This window comes from Halyomorpha halys, unplaced genomic scaffold (assembly GCF_000696795.3).
Source record: "Halyomorpha halys isolate HHAL.00 unplaced genomic scaffold, Hhal_1.1 Scaffold100.1, whole genome shotgun sequence".
Classification (NCBI taxonomy): Eukaryota; Metazoa; Arthropoda; class Insecta; order Hemiptera; family Pentatomidae; genus Halyomorpha; species Halyomorpha halys.
Genome location: NW_027112088.1, coordinates 2,039,431 through 2,061,040, shown reverse-complemented (window position 1 = coordinate 2,061,040; position 21,610 = coordinate 2,039,431). Strand labels below are relative to the sequence as shown.

At 30.3% G+C, this 21,610-nt stretch overlaps 1 protein-coding gene across 2 annotated transcripts; it reads right to left on the bottom strand.

The window, feature by feature from the left end:
- Positions 1 to 809: 809 nt before the first annotated feature.
- Shark (SH2 ankyrin repeat kinase) lies at positions 810 to 17,045 on the bottom strand. Of its 2 annotated transcripts, none has more exons than XM_014415465.3 (16): positions 16,866 to 17,045; positions 16,276 to 16,375; positions 16,033 to 16,188; positions 14,625 to 14,789; positions 13,838 to 14,022; positions 13,284 to 13,368; positions 10,895 to 11,053; positions 8,974 to 9,185; positions 7,111 to 7,269; positions 6,862 to 7,015; positions 6,675 to 6,775; positions 6,366 to 6,515; positions 3,809 to 3,917; positions 3,386 to 3,557; positions 1,222 to 1,348; positions 810 to 1,139 (listed from the first exon to the last, which is right to left on the bottom strand). In XM_014415465.3, the coding sequence occupies exons 1-16, from the start codon at positions 16,899 to 16,901 to the stop codon at positions 942 to 944; spliced, it is 2,268 nt and encodes a 755-aa protein (XP_014270951.1). In that variant the 5' UTR covers positions 16,902 to 17,045; the 3' UTR covers positions 810 to 941. The 2 variants fall into 2 exon arrangements, with proteins under 2 accessions (XP_014270951.1, XP_014270952.1); XM_014415466.2 differs by lacking the exon at positions 16,866 to 17,045 and adding an exon at positions 16,493 to 16,613.
- Positions 17,046 to 21,610: the final 4,565 nt, after the last annotated feature.

Below are 21,610 nucleotides of genomic sequence, written 5' to 3'. Positions count from 1 at the left end.
ATTCAAAATAATACTTAATTAATTTAAATTTAAACCAATTGCACATCATTTGTAAATATTTTACAATTACTGGTTTTAGGATTTCAAATGAGTTTAATAAAATTAAAATATAGAGAGACAAAAAAATTAGCATTATATACTTATAATAAAAATATAAATTTTCATCATTGAAGCATTTTGGTTGAGTTTAGAAACATTTTTATTAGAATTCCATGTAGAATTAAATAATAAAAATGTAATATATTTAATTAGACAACAATTGTTTTCAATTATACATAAATATGAAAAGAAAATAGAAACTGGAAGGACTAAGTCAATGCGAACTTAAAGGCAATATAAGTAGCTTGGCTCATTACACTTTCTACAATATATTACAGAATCTATTCTTCTTCTTTTTTTTTTTTTAAATTTAATTTCAATGGAAATAATTAAAATATAAACAACCAGTATTGAATGTATTAATTGGGCTTCAGAATGCCAAATAAACTCCAAAACTAAGTAAAATAAAAAACTAATAGAACATCCAAACTAGTAAAATATGGAGTAAGATAAGGGTTGAATACAATTTTAAAATTAAAAATAAAGTCTCAGGAGCTCCAATTGATTAAATGCTTTTGTAGTAACGGATCTCTAAGGAAAGCTGTATACCGATCGAGAAATACTATTTTCTTGTTACTTTTACAAATTTAATAACTATAAAAAAAAAAGGTTGATTTTAAATTTTTGCTACACTAAATTATGCTTATGGATCAAAAATTCAATGAACTGCTTTCAGCTCTATAAAGTATAAAATAAAAAACGAAATCAAGGAGATACATTTTCAGTTATTACCTTAAATCCTGTACAAAAATGATAAACATGATCACCTAAAAAAAAAAATATAAATATACACTATTCTTTGTCGAAGAGGAGTTAAAATATAGGTAAGCTTATTGTATAAATTAACTTATATCAGTTTTTGGCACGAGGTCTCTCACATTCTCATAGTTAGTGAGAGAAGCAAAAAAATCATACAATTCAGAAAACGCAGGCCTATGATTTTGATCGTATTCCCAACACCTTTCCATCATTTGGTATACCGGGACCGGACAGTCGACTGGTTTTTCAAGCCTGTTGCCGTCATTTATTTCTTCGATAACCTAAAGGGATAAATTTACTGTTTAGAACCAGTAATTTAGATACCAGGAATGAGAAATTATAAATTAAAAGAAATAAACTCACTTCAGCCCCTCTCATTTCTCCAAACGGCTGCTGGCCATATGAATACATTTCCCAGAGTGTTACACCAAAACTCCAGACATCACTAGCAGAGCTGAATTTTCCATAATTGTATGATTCTGGGGCATACCTGAATTCAAATATAAATAAAATAATATGTATTCCAATAAAAATATGTCCCAAGAATCAATTAATGACTATGAGATAAATGGTTACAATTAAATTGTGAGAATAATTTAATATCAGGACAGCCAAAAGTAAACAATGGAGAGAAAAGAAATTTAAAATTTATAGTAATATAAATATTATTATTTTCAGTAATAAAAAGCAATATAATATTAATAGTAGTATAAATAACAGTAGACAGTAGTTTTAAATTTAAAACATTAGGTCACCTATTAGCAAAGTTTGCTGATTTTTTAATTACATTTCTTAATTATTTGTTTCTTATTAAAAAATTTATTTTGATGAAATTTCTTATATATGATACCAAAACAGCTATTCACATTTATTCAATAATTCAATTACACTTCAAAATTTTGATTATTCATAGGAAAGCTTAAGGAGGATAAAAGAATTCTCTCAAGTCTTGCTTTTGGTTAACTAATAGACAGGTCCTTCAACAAATTAAAATATATCATTTTATAGTTATTTTGTTCTTGATCTTTTATCATTTCTTCTTATATTCTGTTGGATTTTTATTTTTACAGCTGTAATAACTATCATTTAGTAACCAAATTAAATATTCTGTATAAGTAACTTCATAATGTTTTCTAATTGTGCATCAAAATCTTGAATGGTATTAATTTTAGACTTAATTATTTTAAACCAGCTAAAAGCACTTCCTTATTGGGCATTGCTGACCATAGGGTTTTACGCCCATAAGCCCTAACGAACAAAACGACAAAGCATTTCCTATTAAAGATTTATATAAAATGTTCTCTTTTTTTTCTAGTTATTAGTTTCTTTAATATGTGCTTTAATCAATTCTAGATTCGCGAATTAAATCCTCGAATTATATATATGACCTGTTGAATTTGATATTATTGTTATTTGACTAATTTCCCTTGTATGTTATGTAGACCACTTTATTTACGAATACTTGACTTATTTCCAATGTTATATTCCTTATCTGAATTGTAAATTTTGTCAATTTTCCCTGACTCTATCATGTAAATTGTTAATCTCTTGTTTCTGATTATGAATGTTTTTATTTATTCCATAAGTTTTTCAGGATTTTCTTTTTCAATATCTGAAATGTTGAAGTTAACCTGCTCAAATTTTTCTCTTTTATGTTTAAATTGTTCTTCCAATTTTGAGGTAATTTTCACTTTATTATTTCTACATTCCATTTCTATTCCTTCTATATTACAGTTAATATTTTTTCTTCTAGTTTTGTATCAATTATTAAACTGAATACTTCTTTTGAAGTAAGTACACTGTTTTATAATTTTTTTTTTTAATTTTCCCATTTCCTCACTTTTTAAAAATTTAATTATACCTTTAAATCCATGAAATTTGTATCTATTTTTTTATTCTATTTACCCGATTAATCACTTTAATTCTTCATTAGAATCCAGATTAACTTCTTTATTGAAAGTTTTCAACAGAAGTTCTCTCTTCCTTCTTTGTAACCTCTCATTCATTGGCTTTAGTTTCAATGTTTACGAATAAGCCAACACTTTCATCAGCTTTACACAAATCCCTAAACTGTTTACCTATTCTTGGTCATAAATTTTATATTTCGTTATCTTCCTTTTTTTTTATGGAGTTTTTAGTAAAAAAATGAACTTTATTTATGTATTATGCTAGAGTAATTCAAAATTTTTCATGATTTTAATACTTCCTCTTATAATATAAAATAATATGAGTCATATCCAAATAGACATAGCACTACCTTGGATTTTTAAGGTTCCAACTGTGTTAACCATTCATCATAAATAATAAAATGCCTCATTTATTGGCCTATCATCATTTTAAACAAAAATATCAGTTATAATCTTATAAAATCATGGGACATCAGAAGTATTAATATGTTATCCTGTGTTACAATATGATATCCTGAAGTATCAGGATATTTCACTGAATATCTTTTCATATTCATATACTATAATTCATCATATTACTAATTAATGCATAAATAATATAAAGAGTTATTTATACTTACCATTTAACAGGCCACCTTCCACCTTTAGTGGCCATGTAATATTCTTTATTGTCACTTATATTCCTAGACAGACCAAAATCACTTATTTTGGCTTGATGCCTAGTAGCTAAGAGAATATTCCTGGCAGCAAGATCTCTATGAACTATTTTGTTCCTCTCAAGATACTGCATTCCTACACACATTTCACATTAAAAACAAATTATAAAATATTGATTATTTATTATAATAGTTCCATCAACTGTAAGTATTGAGCAGTATACACATAAGTTACAAGTTATCAAATTGAAATTCAGAAACACATTACAATATCAGGATAAAGGATACTTTTACAGTTAATTTTATTTTAAGCCTAAGGATTACAAGAAAAATCTTGAATGGATGATCATAAAAACTAATAATAATTCTCAACAAGACAAAACGTACCACAGGCAATCTGAGAAGCCCATACAGGAAGCTCATAATCTACATTGACTTTTTCAGGATACTTTAATATAAATGCCAGCATTGAACCCAGTGGAACGAGCTCTTGGATCTAAAAAATAGGGAAAAAATTCATAAGTAAAATAAATTAAATGTTGCTGTAATTAGGAATGATTTTTATTTATATGGATTGCAACTGGTCTAGATGGTGTAGGTGATATACATATCTCCATCAATGGTAGTCCTAAATTAAGGAGTTGCAATTTCGATAGTAATTGGAAGAGGATTAATATAGGAAACATTGACCAGAGAGTATAAAAAATGACCACACTGGATACCTAAAAACATTTTTGAATTCCAATCCTGAAAGAATGGTAAGTATCACACTCTCCTTCAATTAAGTGACAAAAGGGGACGACTTATTAAAATCACCCCCATGGACAGATCAAACCTATATCCCAAGAAAATCTCCATTAATTATAATATAATTGAGTAGCTACATAAGTAATAAGATATTTTATTAAATAAAAACACCAGTAAATGTGATTCCAAACTTGCTGCCTATTTTTACTTTCACTTACCTATATATAAAATATGCAGTAAGAGGAAGTATTACAAAATTTTGAATTTGAGTTTTTAATATAAATACCGGAGTCCAAATAACCAAGTCCTGCAAAATGGTTTGTGTGAAAAGCCAACCTTAAAAACAAAACACCAAACAAACCTGAAATTACATATTTAGGGCAGGTTAATGTCTGCGATGTCACAGCAACTTTTCCTCTAAAATTGACCAACCAGAAGTGCCACTAAATATAATCTATTTTACATATTTATTAAATTTCCTCAAAAACAACTTGAACAATTTTGATTAAACTGAATATATTAATATGAAATAAAGTGTTAATTTGTATCAGCAAGGTCTTGTTCCCATTCAGGTAGTTTAACAGGGCTTCAATGCATAATTTTCAAAAAACCTTCCCCTAAGGTACCTTTAACCCTTTCACAGTTTAATAAAATTACGAATTTTGGTCCAAAAAATGTTTTTTTCATGTTCCAAAATATTTCGGCATGTAATAAAAAATGTAAAAACAGTGTGTTTTATATGTACCTTGTTAGTAATTAGTCCGTGTATAATAGATTTTAAAACATGGGGATACATAAGCCAATGTCACAATCCAGACAGTAGGATCTTGTTTCCTTCCTCACTTTTTTCCACTGATTCGCTTCGAGCAGCACACTGCCTAAAGTCTTTGGCCTTATTGGCAGTTGGCAGAACAATACTAATAAAATGTCTTTCTGTCAATCAGAGTGGTGTGGTAGTAGAGGAAGGTCTACCACCTGTAGCACTTCCTTGTGGTATTTTGTTATTAGTCAGAACTGATGAAGCAGTTACAACTGAAGAAACACTAAACTATGGTGTGAAGGATTGTGAGATCAGTTTCAAAGCCGACTGCATACTGAATTCAAAACTAAACCATGACTCCTACTTCAGTTAAAATAATCTTAGAAAACAGAGGAAGCAAAGAATCAAGCCATAGTCTTTGATATCTTTGATAGACTAAACAGTTTGAACACCTTAACCTGCCCGTGTGTATCACATGATAAGCTGAATGATACTTGATGCTCTGCCCATGACTGTCACGGGATAAACTGTCAATGAGTTAGTATTGATCATTTTTAATAAGTAACCATTTTGCATTGTTAGCAGTAATAAAATAATTACTTCTATAAAATAATTAATAACTATGAATGTAATGTAAACAATGTAATGAATAAATATGAAAGAATTTGATAATCAATTAAAGGAGAAAAATTGAGAAATTGAGACAGCAGTCCAGCGACTGAAAAACTGGAAACAACTTAGCACATCCGATTTTTCCTAATCTTAATCACATGTACATGGGTTTGTTAAACTGTTGTATTCTTGGCAGGAATAAAGTTGATATTCATTATTTTCGACCTCAAGAAACTCTAAAATATGAATAGTGATAGACACAGACATAAAAATTTATTGTTTGATATTTCTGCTTTCCAAGGTAAGTAAAGTTTTGTGATGTAGGTACGTCACATTTTTTTTTTTTTTTGTAGAAACACAAAACTACATACGGAACCAAATATTATTTAATGTATGACACTCATTTCTTTCTGAATAAGAGAACGTAATTGTTGATTCTAGAAATGAGTCAAAATGAATGTAATAAAATAGTTGGGAGGAGGAATGGGATACAGTGGGAATCCAGTGGTTTCTTATCTATTTATTTCTATTGTCATTGGCATTGACAGGAACATTAAGACCAAAATGATATCTTATAAAAATTATAAAACAGCATAGTAAATATTTTTGAAATATAATATTGTTCTTCTCTGGGCATTATTATTTTGTACTTTGTATTGTATATTATTTTGATCATCTCATTTAATAAACAATTAACAGAATAAAAAACTCTAATTTTTGTCCAAAGAAAGGAAGCGAATGTCAATTATAAATCAGGCCAATTACAAAAGAGTAAAAATAATAAAGTTGAAAAAGCAAAATAAGTTTTAAAAAATAATACAATACCATTAGACTGCCTTTAGAGTCTTCAGATATCCCAATCAGCTTTACGATACAATGATGATTTAACTTCATCATAACTTCTGCTTCTTCAAGAAATGTATCTCTATTAGACATCATGTGGCTCGAATGCATTGTTTTAACTGCTACTTCCGCCTAGAAAAATTTTAACTAAAGCTATAACTAATTTTTACATTTCATTATTTAAATTAAAAACTTCTATAATGGAAATAATTAATTTATACTAAAATAAGAAGAAAAATTTTACTCCATCAGAGTGAAATATGCGAATATTTTCAATGTAATAAGACATACCTCAGTTCCACTTCTTGTTTGGTAAATTGCCTTATATACAGAACCGAATTCTCCTTCTCCAATAACTTCTTTCATTATTAAACTTTCCCTGGGTACGAATACTAAAACATAAAAAAAAAATATATATATATCAATATTGGTTAAAAATATAAAACCAAATTTAATCATGCACTGTTATTTCAAATACTTTGAATGGAAATGGTATCCGAGGAAGCAAATCTTGGATTGCTAAAATTACTATCAATACTTTTTCGTGGTTTGGTTTTAGGAGGTAAAGGCAGTGTAGCATTTCCTTCAGACCATCTAAATCCAGTTCTATGCTTCGGTGGCATTGTAGAAAACTGTAATTGCAATGATCACATGTTTAATAACATATGAATTACAAAATTGAAAATGAAGGTAAAAAATAAATTATAAAAAAAAAAAAATTACATACAATAGATGATGGATGATAATCAGGTAGTGGAGGTTTTGGCTTTGGTTTGATAGGAACTTGAAGAATAGTAGGTAGTCCATCAGACATGGTGCTATAATGTTCAATGACATGTTCCAAAGTGTCCAAGAGTGGTCCATCATCAATAAAATAAAAATTTCCCTACAAAATTCATAAATAAATTAAAGAAAAGGAGAATAACATGAGGTACCTGAGGAGGATAGAAAGGAAAACAAGAAGAGATATAATCAGGAATGCTGCAATAAGAAGTAACCTGGGAATGATACTGGCTAAACACATAATAGAAGAAAATAGGCTACAATTGTTTGACCACATAGAATGAGTAAAATGAGAGTCAATGGAAAAAGGTCAAGAAGAAGACCAAGAAACACTTGACATGGCGCAATCAAAGAAGCAATCCAAAAGAGTCGAGACTTATGGATCAGCTCCTTCCATTGCTCAATGGTAGAAGTGGTATGATTAAGGAGAAGGTGAAAATGAGAATACTTGTTATCTGTACGTGTAGACAGTGCCAGTAGCATGCTGTCACATATTTCCTTTTATCAGAAGGAAAAACTCAAACTGAAATTTTTGCATGGATCAAGAATGTTTATGGTGAAGATGCTATGCATGTTTAAGTGGTGTTGTGAGATTAATGAAGGAACAAAGGAGTGGAAATCCTTCAATTGTGAATGATGAGTTGATGCCAAAAATTGAGAAAACTGTTTGTGAAGACCGCTGATTGGCACTGTATGAAATGTCTGCAATATTTCCACAAATTTCCATATCTTTGTTACATAAAATGAATGCAGAAACACAATGAGGTAGAAAATTGTGCTCAAGATTTGTCCCAACAGAACTGACAAATACATTGAATTGGGTTGCAACCGCTCGTTAGTTCATTGAGCAATTTGCATTGGAATATGAGGATTTTCTGTGCACCATTGTGACAGGTGATGAAACATGTGTGGCTCATTACACCCCTAAGACAAAAAGACACACACCACAGTGGCGGCACACTGGTTCATTATCTGCTAAAAAATTCAAAATCTCAATTTCAGTAAAAAAAAATCATGATTTTTGGGACATAAAAGAGATTATTTTCATCAATTTTCGGCCTCAGAGGGAGATCGTTACTGCAGCAGGATGAATACTGTGAAAACAAACAAAAGCTCAAGAGAGCAATTTCAAACAAATAGAGGATAATGTCGATAAAAGGAGTGTGTTCGTTGCACAACAACACAGTCAACATCACCAACTTTTGAACTCATTTGGTTGGGACTTGTTGAACAACCCTGCTTACTTTCCTGACAGTGCCTTTAGATTTTTGTCTTTTCACCTTCCTGAAGAATCACATAGGTAGAAATAAATTTTTTAAGTGATAAGGAGATGAAAAAAGTGGTCTTGACATGTTCAAAGGAGATGGTGGGACAGTTCTATGAAGAGAACATCAAAAAGCTTGAGTCATGACTTAAAACCTGTATAGAATGGGAAGGTGATTACGTAGAAAAATAAGTAACTAATTGTAGTGATATTTTACATCTATAGTAAAATAAAATTAAAAAAATGTTAACTGTTGCCATGAACAGAACAAAGACATTGGAAGTTGAATATCTCTTACACCTAATGGGACCAACTGTATTTTGATGATTTTATAGTTGACCGTTGATGTTTAAATATAAAAGGAGATGGTAGAAGAACACAATCTTATTTTTAATTATTTGTGTTCTTTACTAATTGCATCCCGAACTATCTCCTCCTCAAATACAACTGTATTTTGGTTTTAGTTTTACAAAATAATGGTCCTTTTAAATAATTTTTCAAAGATAAACTTATATTTGTAATAAAAACTGTTTGAGAAGGTACCTTTTTTCTAATAAAATAATTGTAAGGCGTACTCGAGCTGGCACACATCATAGTGAGCACGATACTTTCTTCTTTCTCACTATACCTTACGAGAAATCTTCCGTCGGTATTACCAGGATATGATGTCAAAAGTTTAATGGCTTCGGCTCTTGAGAGGGTCCCGTGATACCAGTCATCTTTTGTAGTGTTTGGTTTAGGGCCTTCATGAGTTTCTGTTAAAAAAGAACAAATTTAAAACAAATGACGAAAAAAAAACTCAACTAGCTAGCATAACTCATAATGACCATTTTGGGTTCTTTGAGATGTAGAAAATAAGTTAATAATTTAGGAAGAATATCAACATTTTTTATTTTATCACAAGGTTCATAAAAATCATTGATGCATAACATATTACTATTTTGCAAAATATTGATTAGGTACCAATAAATTTATGTATAGCCAACCTGAAGACACATGCATATATTTTATTTTAATCAGGAGATGGTCACGGCGGTGGTAAAAAAGAACAAAAATAGTTTTTAACTATTAAACTCATATAACATCCATTGAAGAATTGTGTCACAACTGGCGCATCAAAATAAATCCTAACAAATCTCAACAGATCACCTCTACTCTCCTGCCCTACAGTGTCATTTTTAAATATCATACTAATGCCTGTTGAACAGATTCACAATTTAGAACTCCATCTTGACACTAAAATCCCAATACTAGACTGAAACAACAACAAACTGCTTGCAGATTCAGATTACTACAACACTTACTCACCAAATGTTCTGAATTTCCTATTTACTACAATTGAATTGAGCTTTGGGGCTCCACTAAACCATCAAATTCCTCCCATATCCAATTCTAACAATCCAAAACCCTCTGTAAAATCCTTGATGGTTCTTATTACATTACAACTACACTCATCCCTAAAGACCTCAAAATCCCATTCGTTGCAGATTTGGCCCGAAATAGACATACCTCCTTTCATTCCAAAATCTTTAACGACCCAAACCCATTAGATCCTAATCTCTCATCCATAACAATCCTTGATTATCCTCTGAGGCATCTGAAAATAAGATCGCCAAGGGATCTTCAAATTTAAAGCAATGATTGAAGCACCACCATCGAGTAGTTCCTTCCCAAAATTATCATGTGTTCTGAAACACTTATGTTTACTTATTATATATTTTTTTTTTTTATACAGTTGTAAATTTATTTGTTTGTACATATGCTAATTGGAATCAACAAAAACATGGTATATCAAAGAGCATTATAATGAAATAAAAATTGAATAAAACAGAAATGACAACTGACCATACATATCCAATAAAAAACCAACATATATTTTTGTGTTTTATCCATACTTTTTTCAAGAATTTGCATTTTGCTACACACACCTAGAGTACAGTGCTCCTCAATATCACTATTAGATGTAGATAGGGTCTTCGGTTTGGTAAAATGAAAAATAAATGACCCACAGAGCTTATAAAATATAATAAAATAGAAAAAAAAATCCCTATGTTCCTTATCGCATATGTTGGTTCAATTTATGTTGCTAAAACAAAATAACAATGTATATGCAAATGTTTAATTTAAAATAAATATGTCAATTCATAACAAACTTTCAATTTTGTTCATTCAATCTATATTCATCCTCAAAATCTAACAATAGCAGAGCATTGCTGAGTCTGCTAGGGCTGTATAAAATGGAATAGCTCTTGTTACTAACAAATAATACGCACGAATGATTAATTGATATTGGTATAGACCTTAATCACGAGGCTTAATTAAGTCAAATACTTTACATAATTAATGGTTTCATGTGAAATATTAAACAAAAAAATCAATGGAATTGATTGTTTTGTAAATATTATTTTATGTACAAATAAGTAGAATATAATAAAAATTAACATAAAAGAATAAAGATGCTTACTTAAAAGATATGACACTTGGTAATGGCCTTTTTCTTCAGCAAGCTGTTGCGGTGTTTTATCATCCTTAGTTCTTGGACGAGATGGTGCTCCCATTCTTAACAAATATTCAACTATTTCTTTGTTTCCTTCGTAAGCAGCTTCATGGAGTGGTACCCAACCTAAATGACAGTGTATATTTGATTTACTTCAAACTTTGCATCATGTTTTGACATAATTGAATGTAATTAGAATTTTTATAAACATATCAAAAATACTGGAAAGAGTTGACTCATCTTTCAAGAAAATGACAATAGAAAATAAAATTTATTCAAGGAATCATTTCACTAGGTTTAAGGTTATAATAAATCATATAAATATAATAAATAAATAAAAAAATCATATATATATCATAAATTCCAGATTCTTATAAAACTTTAATATTAATTATATGAGGGCAGTCCAGAAAGTAACTGACGTTTTCAAATAAACAATTCACAAATTGAAAAACTCAAGAGTTTATTATGTACATTTGAAAGATACATTCTTCAGCTATTTTTCTACATTATCGCCATTCAAATTGAGACATTTATCATAATGTAGCAAAGGTTTTCAATATCCTCTCTGTAGAAATCTGCTGCCTGCGATTTCAACCACTGGTTTACACCGACATGCAGTTCGGTATCACTATCAAAGCCTTGATTACCGAGCCATTTTTTTATTGCTGGGAAGAGGTGGTAATCCCTCGGTGCCAAATCCGGGCTGTATGGTGGATGGTCAAACACCTCCCATTCAAAACTATCCAAGAGTGCCTGGGTACAATTGGCCATGTGTTGTCGTGAAAATACAACATCTTGATGCTAAGTTTTCCCCGACGCTTATTTTTTATGGCGCGCCATAACTTTCTTAGTGTTTCACAATACCTTTCTGAGTTGATTGTTGCTCCACGTTCCAGAAAATCAACGAGAAGCACTCCCTTGGAGTTCCAAAACACAGTAGCCATGACCTTTCTTGCTGACAGCGTTTTCAAACACTTTCGTGGTTTCTTGGGAGAATGTGAGTGCGCCCATTCCATCGACTGCTGTTTTGTTTCACAGTTGACATGCTTCACCCGATTCTCATCCCCAGTAATGATACGATCCAAAACTGCATTACCATTTGTGCTTTATTCTTGGAGAAAGGTCAGTGCTGCAGTCAGTCTCTGTTTGTTATGGTCTTCCATTAGGATTTTTGGAACCCACCGAGCACAAAATTTGTGCTAACCAAGCTTCTCCACCACAATTTGATGCACCAAATTCTGTGAAATTAGGGGAAAATTTTCCAACAGTTCTGTAATCATGAAATGATGGTTTTCACCAATTTTGTCATAGATTTACATTGCCAGATCATCAGTCACGAGGCTAGGCCTACCACTGCAGTCCTTGTCGTGAACACTGGTACAGCCATTTTAAAAATCAATGGACCATTGCCTCACTTAGCTTTCACTCATTGTCTCCTGCCCGTAAACATCACAAAGCTGACGATAAATTTCAATTGACCTGTTGTTTCGAACCAACAAAAACCGAATCACAGACTGCACTTCACAAGTGGTGGGATTTTCTATTGCAGGGCACATTTTTATGATTTACAGAGAGCAAATGAGCAAAATGAGGAAACCACAGTTCGGACACCAAGATGGCGGCTCTACCCCCACCTATCGCTACGATAGGCCAAAACATGTTAATTTCTGGACAGCCCTCGTACTATACATATTAGGTGAAACACAACTTCCTATACAATTTTTTTTTTTGAAAAGCTGTTCCATATCTGAAAACGGAAAGGGGAATCATCCTAGACATAACCAACCTATTCTAACCAAAGTGGGAGGGTAGAGTTTTTATTTCTTGGCACCTCCATAAAGTAAGTGAGCCTGCCAAGGCCTGTTATACTTCTCGAACTAACAGTTTAGAGAATTCCTTTGTCTTCAGAACTTTTCTTTTGCAATTTCAAACCTCATAATGCACATAGCTAACAGTTATAAGCAGTTCCTATGTCCACAATATCCTATTTAATTATAAAAATATTAGATGATTGTTGATTGACCTCACATAGTTAATGAAGGAAGATGGTCCGGGTGACGATTGATAAGTGTAATACAATATTAAATCAGAGAGAACATTCCCTTTTAAATTATAATGAATTAGGAACTATATTTTAATAATTTGATGAAATAATATATGGGTATATTGGACATAGGGAACTACTTATAATTATTAGGTATGCAATAAGAGTTTATTAAGAAGGAAAAATCCTATAGACAGAGTATAACTCCAAAATGTTGGTTGAAGAAGTAATAATTGAAATGATAATTTAGAAATACGAGGGAGAGTTGTTTCACTAAATACATATAATATAAAAAATACATAATATTACCTGTGTTAGTATTTCGTAGCTGTACATTTGCACCACCATTCAAAAGAATCTTCACAATCACCACACTATTATTCTGACAGGCATACTATAAGAAATTATCACATTATCTCATATTCAATAAAACAAAATTAATTTTTAAAAATAAATTTGAACTTAAATAATGATTAACTTACTTATTCAAAATCCTCATTTGTTATGTAAAGCTATATTATAAAACAATTATTAATAAAACATCAAATTAGTACTAAACTAATAAATTATAATAAAAAAGGTAAAAAACATATGCCAACATAATTGAAAATAGAACAAGTATTTGTTATGGTGAATAAGATATATATTTCCATAAATTTATAACACTAATATACTAATAATGATGAATGAATAAGTATTTCAGTACAAAGATACAATAGTATGGCTAAAAAATAGTACAATGGTATTAACCTATTTGATACCTTTATCATATCAACTGCTAATTGGTTTTATTAAGCTTTAGTTCCAAAACTAAAATCTATGATATTTATTATTTGATAGTTAAAATCAATTATAATATTTACATGTAAAGGGGTATTTCCTTGTTGGTCCCTGCAATTGACATTAGCTTGACACTGTATGAGTTTTTCCAAAATGCTAGGAACATTTTGTATACAAGCAAGGTGAACAGCTGTCTGCCCATCCTGATTTTTTGCTTCTAAGTTGCGGTATCCACACTTAAGCACCTCTGAAGCGACAGTGAAATTACCTTCAAAAAAATGTTACAATAATAACAGTAAAGTAAGAAATTGGAAGAGAAGTGTTTTATAATAACATTATAGGTCATATTTATCCATTTTTAATTACTACTAACAATGATAGAAGCTCAATTATTTAAAATATACAAAATTAAAGGGACTATGGAGGATTTTCTAAAAATTCAATATTTGAGCCTTTTCAATTCTTAGTCTTCAATAGTCTTGTTTGACTAGTACCTTTTGAACTAGGCTGTTCAAAAAAACTTACACTTATAATTTTGCGAGACAAGTGAGAACATGCCTTAGCTATTATAAGCATTATTGAAGGGAATGGAAATTGAAATTTTAAAGTAATATTAAAGAAGCAGTTCCATGAATGGATTGCTAAAATATAATTGATTTCCCTTCTCCCCCAACCAGTTTATTACTGGCATACAGGGTTGTTATTCTAGGTTACCAATCTATTGTAGAAAGATTAGGAAGGTCGAGATACATTCCACAGGTCCTCTGTTAAATTTCAACCCACCCTAGCCAGATTTGAATCAGTACTGCTTCTAATTCGAGGTTGCTAAGATGACTCTTGGCCACCATGGCTTAAGTTAAATAAACTTACCTTCTTTGGTAGCACGATGAAGAAGATTGGATCTACCATGGATCCTGGTATCAGGAGGGGGAGGGTCCTTTTTTATGGCATTCCCTAAAACACAAGGTAAACCCTGTCCATCCTTCTGACAATGATCAATCAAAGTTTCCAAACCATGAAAAGGTGTTTCCCCATCTGAAATTGAAATATAAACATTGAATTGTCAGTTCCGCATTCAGAGTGAAAGAATTTAAAAAACATTGATTGAAATGATTAAAACATAGTTAATGCTACAACTTCTGCATTTAGGAGTTATAATTTGCTTTAGTGTGATTAAACGGAGGCTAAAACCACCTCATTTAGATGTATCTTAGTTTTCCTTGATAGTTAGAAATAACTTCATTATTAAATAAAAATAATTACAAAGTTATAAAAGTACTATAATCAGCGATTTGAATTTATTTTGCTGTACTAATTTCATTTGAATTCTTAAATTAATTTTTTTTTATTTCAATTTGTATTATCTGCAGTTGACATTGCTGCAAGGGGACTAGTCTTTGCTGTTGGGAAGTTGTTAAATGTTTTTTCACATCAGATTCATAGGGCAAGAACTTTTTCACTTTGGCCTCATGTAAGTATAGACAGGAGGAGTATTGTGCTTGAGAAAACTTCACTTCACTCATTTTGAGACCAGTAGTTGGTGAGGCAGACATGTTACAGAAATCGATCTTTTCGAGTAATTCCGAAAATGTAGTAAAAGATACTCTTGATTCACAACTTCTTTATACCATAATAGATTGGGGTTTTCTAGTTCACTCAATATGAAAGCCATTTTTCTTCCTATTTTCCAATTTATTTATTTATTTTTTTGTCTCCAGTTTTCATATTTTGAAGCATTTTGGTAATTTGACAGCATCCCTTTTTTTGTTTTTTAAATTTATTTTTGGTACCCCTGGATTTAACCAATAACCAGGGTTTCCGGCACCAATCTCACAAACAAATCTTGGACTAAACATTCCTTCTCAACTGCCCTTTTATCTTTGAATCATCGTTACATGCTGCTTTAACTGTTCAATTTTAAATTTAAAAAAAAGTTAAATCCCAACTAGTGGCAGACATAAACAACAATAACAAAGGAAATACAGACTGCAGGGAAAGGATGTACATGTTCGAATATGAAAGATATTTGTACCTACAGTTTTTCTGGATACTACTTTATTTGAGGTAGTTATATCAATGGAGTGTTAGCTTGATGGAGCTTTAGTTTGATTAAACAGATCTGAGTTATCGCTAATAGTATACTATAGAGTCTACTACGTAGTCCCTATGTTTTAATCACTACACTTATCGGCCCTTTGAGAGAATAAACTGTTAAACTTGAATATTTTTTTTTTTTCAGAAGGCACTTAACATCAAAAGTTCTCTTAGTTTAACTTACTTATAGAGAAAAATGCATCTTCACCATGACGTCTTATTTGGAAGTGTAATAATTCTCCTTTGTTCATCACAGAAAGAACAAAGTCCCCAGGTGTAGTTCTGCTATCTCTAACAAGGAAAAGGCCATGGGTAGCTGCTTGTCCCATAGATAATCCAGCTGATAATACATAAACATGATTAATAACAAAGACATGCTCAACAACATTGGATATAAAAATTACTGTGTACCATGTGAAATAATTACCAGTTTTGAAAATGTCTTCTGTATCTTCCCTTGATAGATTCCCATGGTACCAAGAAATACCTTCATCTTTTGCCATTTCCTCAAATAAGAGGCTCTTTAACTACAAAGAAAATTCATTCTCAGAAAAAAACATCATCTATCTCTTAAATATGTAAAGATTTGCGTTACAAGATCATTTAAACGATTTAAATGATCAAGTTCATACAGTAAAACGTACCAATTAGATAATTTGGAATAGATCTTATAGAAAACATTTACGGCAGTTACACTGAAAGCACAGAATCGTACAGGTTATATCGTCCTTGAAGTGTTGTCATACAGTCAGCTGATATAAAAACATACAAGATTCAACTTAGGAGTAAAATTAGAAAATTACGTAATGAACGTCATTACTGGTAATGGGAATTATCACGTGCCGACGTACCTCGTATTTCTCTGTATTCCTATTTCAAGTACTAAATATCAGGTTATAATGAAACTTAGATTGTTAATAACTTTTAGAAACGTATACGGATTATTAAATAACTACAACATACAAATTTTGTTATACTTATACTATAAACAACTGATAAGGTAAATTGATTACTTACTCTGCCGCTAAGAGCTTTCGATAACAGCTTCAACATCTTGGCGTTCTTAGAAATCCTTATATTAAAAATTACACACAAGTATCATAATCACTTTCTTCAAAAGCATAACATCTTATTCCTTTTATTGTAACAAACAGACAATTACTTATATTCTGTGTAGAAAACATTTCTCTAAAAGAAGACAGAGCAGAAGTGATGCTAGCCAAGGTAAACAACTGATGAATCAGATAGTAGGTACCTCTGGTGCATTCATATTCCTAAGTTGTATGAATCATCGTCGCCTACTCCTAATGAGTTTCCAATCATGGGGCACTTCATTCTCTAATTGAATGATTAAGTCAGTTGCGAAAGTCTCACAAATGAATCTCAATCTGTGCTTAAAAATAGCTAACAACCAAGACTGTTGAACTCATAGGACGTAAGTTCTATTTATAATTGATTTAACTTACAAAGCAAGAAATTCCTGAGAACTACCATGTTAGATAAAAAAAATTAAAAACTAACTTTTTAGAATACGTGTTTCATTTATCACACCTGTTGAATGAATTTATTTAATTTAAAAAAAATAATAATGGAATAATAAATGTTCACAGAATGGGCAAATTTCAGGGAATATTCTCCATACTTTAATTGAATTATGAAACCCTGCCAAATTAATGGAAAATTTTAGGCATTGTCCTTTCCCCACTTCAAATTGATTGTTACAGAGATTCCTCTAGATAAAATTTCAATAATTAATTAAATTAAGTACAAAAATAGTTATGTAGTAGAATCTTACAGAATAATTGAACTAACAACGGCGAGTTAATAATTATGGCTATATTTTAATTCAATCCTCAACCAAAGATCATTTTATTTAGCTGGTGTGTAGAAATATGAAGATACCAAGATGACGAGATTCGTCATTTTAGAAAGACTATCATGATTCATGTATTCCCGGAACAAACTTAAGTTTAATCAAAACTATGAATCGAGTCTAATTTGTTCTTCCGTACTTTGAAAATGGCTACAGTAAATCTTAAAAATTTGTATAAATTGAATAATTTTTCACTTAGCCATGCTGTTTTCTTTTTTTTACGGATATTTTTCATATAGTTAATTATTTTTATATATGAAATTTTAGTTGTATATATTATGTTGTTTTAAAACTGTAATTTACATTGTTTGTGAGGGTAGTTTATTTTTAAAATTTTTTAAAACTTAGAAATAATTTTTTTTGGCAAATTTGAAACTGCAGTTTGAGGAACAATTCCTGCGTGATAATTTCCAGTCTGTATTATCAATTTCAACAATCATTATTTGACATTTTTCATTTAAATTATCGTTCATCTTATTTCAGAATATTCATTTTCACTTTGATGTTGTATTGAATACGTTATAAAATGGACACCCATCCGCATTATTAGGAAAAGGTATCTCGGTATTGGTCTGATAGACTCCTAGACTAAAATGAGGGACTGAGCGAGAGGTGCATCCAAGGTATTGACTGTAGAAGGGACTAAAAAAAAAAAAAGGCTCTTTATTTTATTTAACTTATGTTTTGTAGTTAAACTCAGAAAGCAGTAATTCTACAGATCAAGGAATGGTCAATGATTTCTGTCAAGACTAATCTGCTATGAAAATTATCTGGGGTTCAGTGGAATATAGTAGAAGGTGCATGTAATTCCAAAGGGACACGATCATTTGGAATGACAGTCATTCAAATGTCAGACAGATGTGAATCACTTGAACCACAACGGTCCCAACACCATCAAACCGACTGACGAGATGAGATATCGAAAAGTAAGAATCTTGTGCCGTGCGTCTTTTGATTCATAACAAACTGAAAGCATGTTAGGCCATTGTTTTGGCATCTGGATGCAAGAATAAAATGAAACACTTGCACACTTTCTTTCACTTTAAATTTTGAATGATAGGCTTTCAAAATGTTCACCGTAATCCATCATTGTTATCCCTACCAGAGCAGTTTGAACGCCCATCTTTGGTTTTATTGTCATTCGGACTGACCGTGTATTCCCTTGAGAATTAGTTGAATTATGTTTAATAACCAACGTGAGCTACATAATGGTACCACTACTGGCTAATGGTAAAAATATTTTTTTTTAAAAGTCAAAGACAAATGCTTTAGTAAATTCCTAGTTAGCACTTAAAGACATAATAGAAATTAGATTATTATCAATCAAATCTCCAGTAGCTTAAAAAAAAAATCAACAACAAAGTCCCCACTAGTAAGTTACTCAGATCCAAGAAATCTGCTGCAAAAGTATAAATCGTTATGAAAGAAAACTTAAAGGTAAAAAAGTAACTAATATAAACATATATAGTTTTATGGGTGGAACTAATTCTAACAAATACGGAATTTGAATTTGTTGTTCCTTATTGGTATCCTTTGACGTATTAAAAGTTTAGAGAAATTTCAGCGTGAAAAATGCTTATTTTTATTTTTTTAAATTTCAGCGTGAAAAATGCTTATTTTTATTTTTTTAAATTTCATACTGCTAAAGTTCACTATATAAAAAAATTAAAAGATAAAAAGTATGATTATGCTTACTTTATTTTAGTGGACAATTTATGATTGTATTAACTATCCTGATCAAAATTGGAGGGAACATTAATTCATAGGGAATGATTTAATTAATAGGGAAAGTATTACTGACGAATTTCATTATTACATTTCTTATTTAATTATTATTTTATTTTTTAATTATTTATTTATACATATAATTATTTACAAGTAACATGAAAAATAATATTGTGAACATTTGCATCAAAGTATTGTTATATGATTTAGCAAAAGATATAAGTTTCACTAGTAAATATTTTTGTCTTGAAAAGTTTAATAATTTATTAATTTGTAAACATGATTTTAGAATAAATGTGATATTTGTAATATTTTAATTGAAAGCTTTGAAACAGAAATATTAAAATAGTTTTGTTAGGTTGGTATACAGCCAAATGAATTTTGGATTATAAGTTACTCCTAAGTGTTAATTAGTAATAATTTTTTCCTTTTACTCTGGTGTGGAAGAACTTGTAGTAAATGAATCAGGTATATTCTTTTATAAATGTATCTATTATATGTGATTTATCTTTGATCATAATACATTGAACTGGGTAACAGAATAAGTAGTCAACTTCCTTGTTTCATACTTCCTTGAGATAAACTTCCATGTTCATTTATTCTAAACTTACACTCTACCTTTAATTGTGGTTTGTATTTAAAGTAAATAATAATTTAAATTTATGATAAGGAAAAAAAACCCTAAGCGTTTTGCTAGTATATAGAGAGAACACTATAAGTACAATATAGTTTATTTTTTACTAATGTTTCAGTTTTGCCTCAACTGCAGGCCTTTATAGGGGCTATGTAAAAAGCAAACTAATAACCTATTCCATTTTTTTAAAACTGTAAATTCGGCCAAAACATTTGTACAAATAAAAGAAGGGTGGTATCGAATAAACAAGTTCCAGTTGCAGGAAATACAACAATTCAAAATTTCATTATATTATATCATCATTACAACTATTGAACTTCCACTTGCAATGCTTATTCAAAAAAACGCATTTATCTCCTAATAGATTCTTTTCACTGAAGTTAGTATCAGGACCTTTACTAGCTTATTGCATCTTTTTTTTTAAATATCTTTATTGAAATTTACAACTGTATATTATGTAATACATTCAGTAATTTGATCGCAGTTAAAATGGAGTGTTACAGGGGTGTAGAGAGACTACCCATTGGTAGCACTCTAATATTGCATCCTAAAGTAAATTTTATAGCTCCAGCTATTGAATCTTGTTTTGTAAACTATCACCAAAATAATTTTTACTTATTAGTGTCATCTCTACTAATTTCTCTATTGATCATCTTCTTATATGGTCAACTATATCCTAACAATTATTTTTATTTAGGTTAACAAATGTTATCGATAACTCCCATGGGCCTACTATTAATTGGCCTTGGTGTTATAAAGTATTGATTTATCTTTCCATCACTAAGGGAACAGCTGATTTAACACTAAAGAATCATTTTAGTAAGAAATATGAATATCAGGTTTCATTGAAATCAGCCCAAGTCAAGCTGATTAACACACCTAAGGAACAGTTATTTATTATAAACAAACCGTTGGTATCGCATTTGTATACAAATTTAATCAAAATCATCCATGTAATCCTGAAATACTGATGAACATCCTTCTCCATAAGAAACATTCCATCTTTAGGAGAACAGAGGCTGATTTGCTTGAACAGTACTTTTTATTGAATTATATTGAACGTATTTGCCTATCTGACTCTTGCGTTGTCTTCAAACTATTCTAATGAATGTCTGATGTATTCAAATTAAAATGTTACAATTTTCCATAAGTGTGAAATTTGATATAAATTTCTTTCTGATAAAGGTCTTGTATCTTAATAAGTAAGTGATTTATATGTGAATTTAATGATTTATAGATTTAATTATGATTCCTAACAATATCTTGACTTATTAGATTTATGTTTTTTTAAACTATGACATATGATATACTTTATAAGTCTATAACCAATTTGCGCATGCTTGAATTAATTCAACAACTGTGTAACTTGAGTCAAATTGATCTGTTTTTCATTACATGATATTCCTCTTATTGATACATGAAATATAGATTAAGCATTACAAAAAAGCAAATATATTTCAGTGTCAAAGTATAGGGTTGGCAAATAAGTCCTTTCAGTTTTTTTGGGTGAAAGAAAACTAAGTATATTTA

What these genes read in the sequence shown, in the direction of transcription:
- Shark (XM_014415465.3), bottom strand. Translation starts at nt 16,901, where the DNA reads ATGTTGAAGCTGTTATCGAAAGCTCTTAGCGGCAGA. An exon ending in AGAAGACATTTTCAAAACTG is followed by an intron (nt 16,189 to 16,275) that starts GTAATTATTTCA and finishes ATGTATTATCAG; the next exon opens with CTGGATTATCTATGGGACAA. An exon ending in AGATGCATTTTTCTCTATAA is followed by an intron (nt 14,790 to 16,032) that starts GTAAGTTAAACT and finishes TTTCAATTTCAG; the next exon opens with ATGGGGAAACACCTTTTCAT.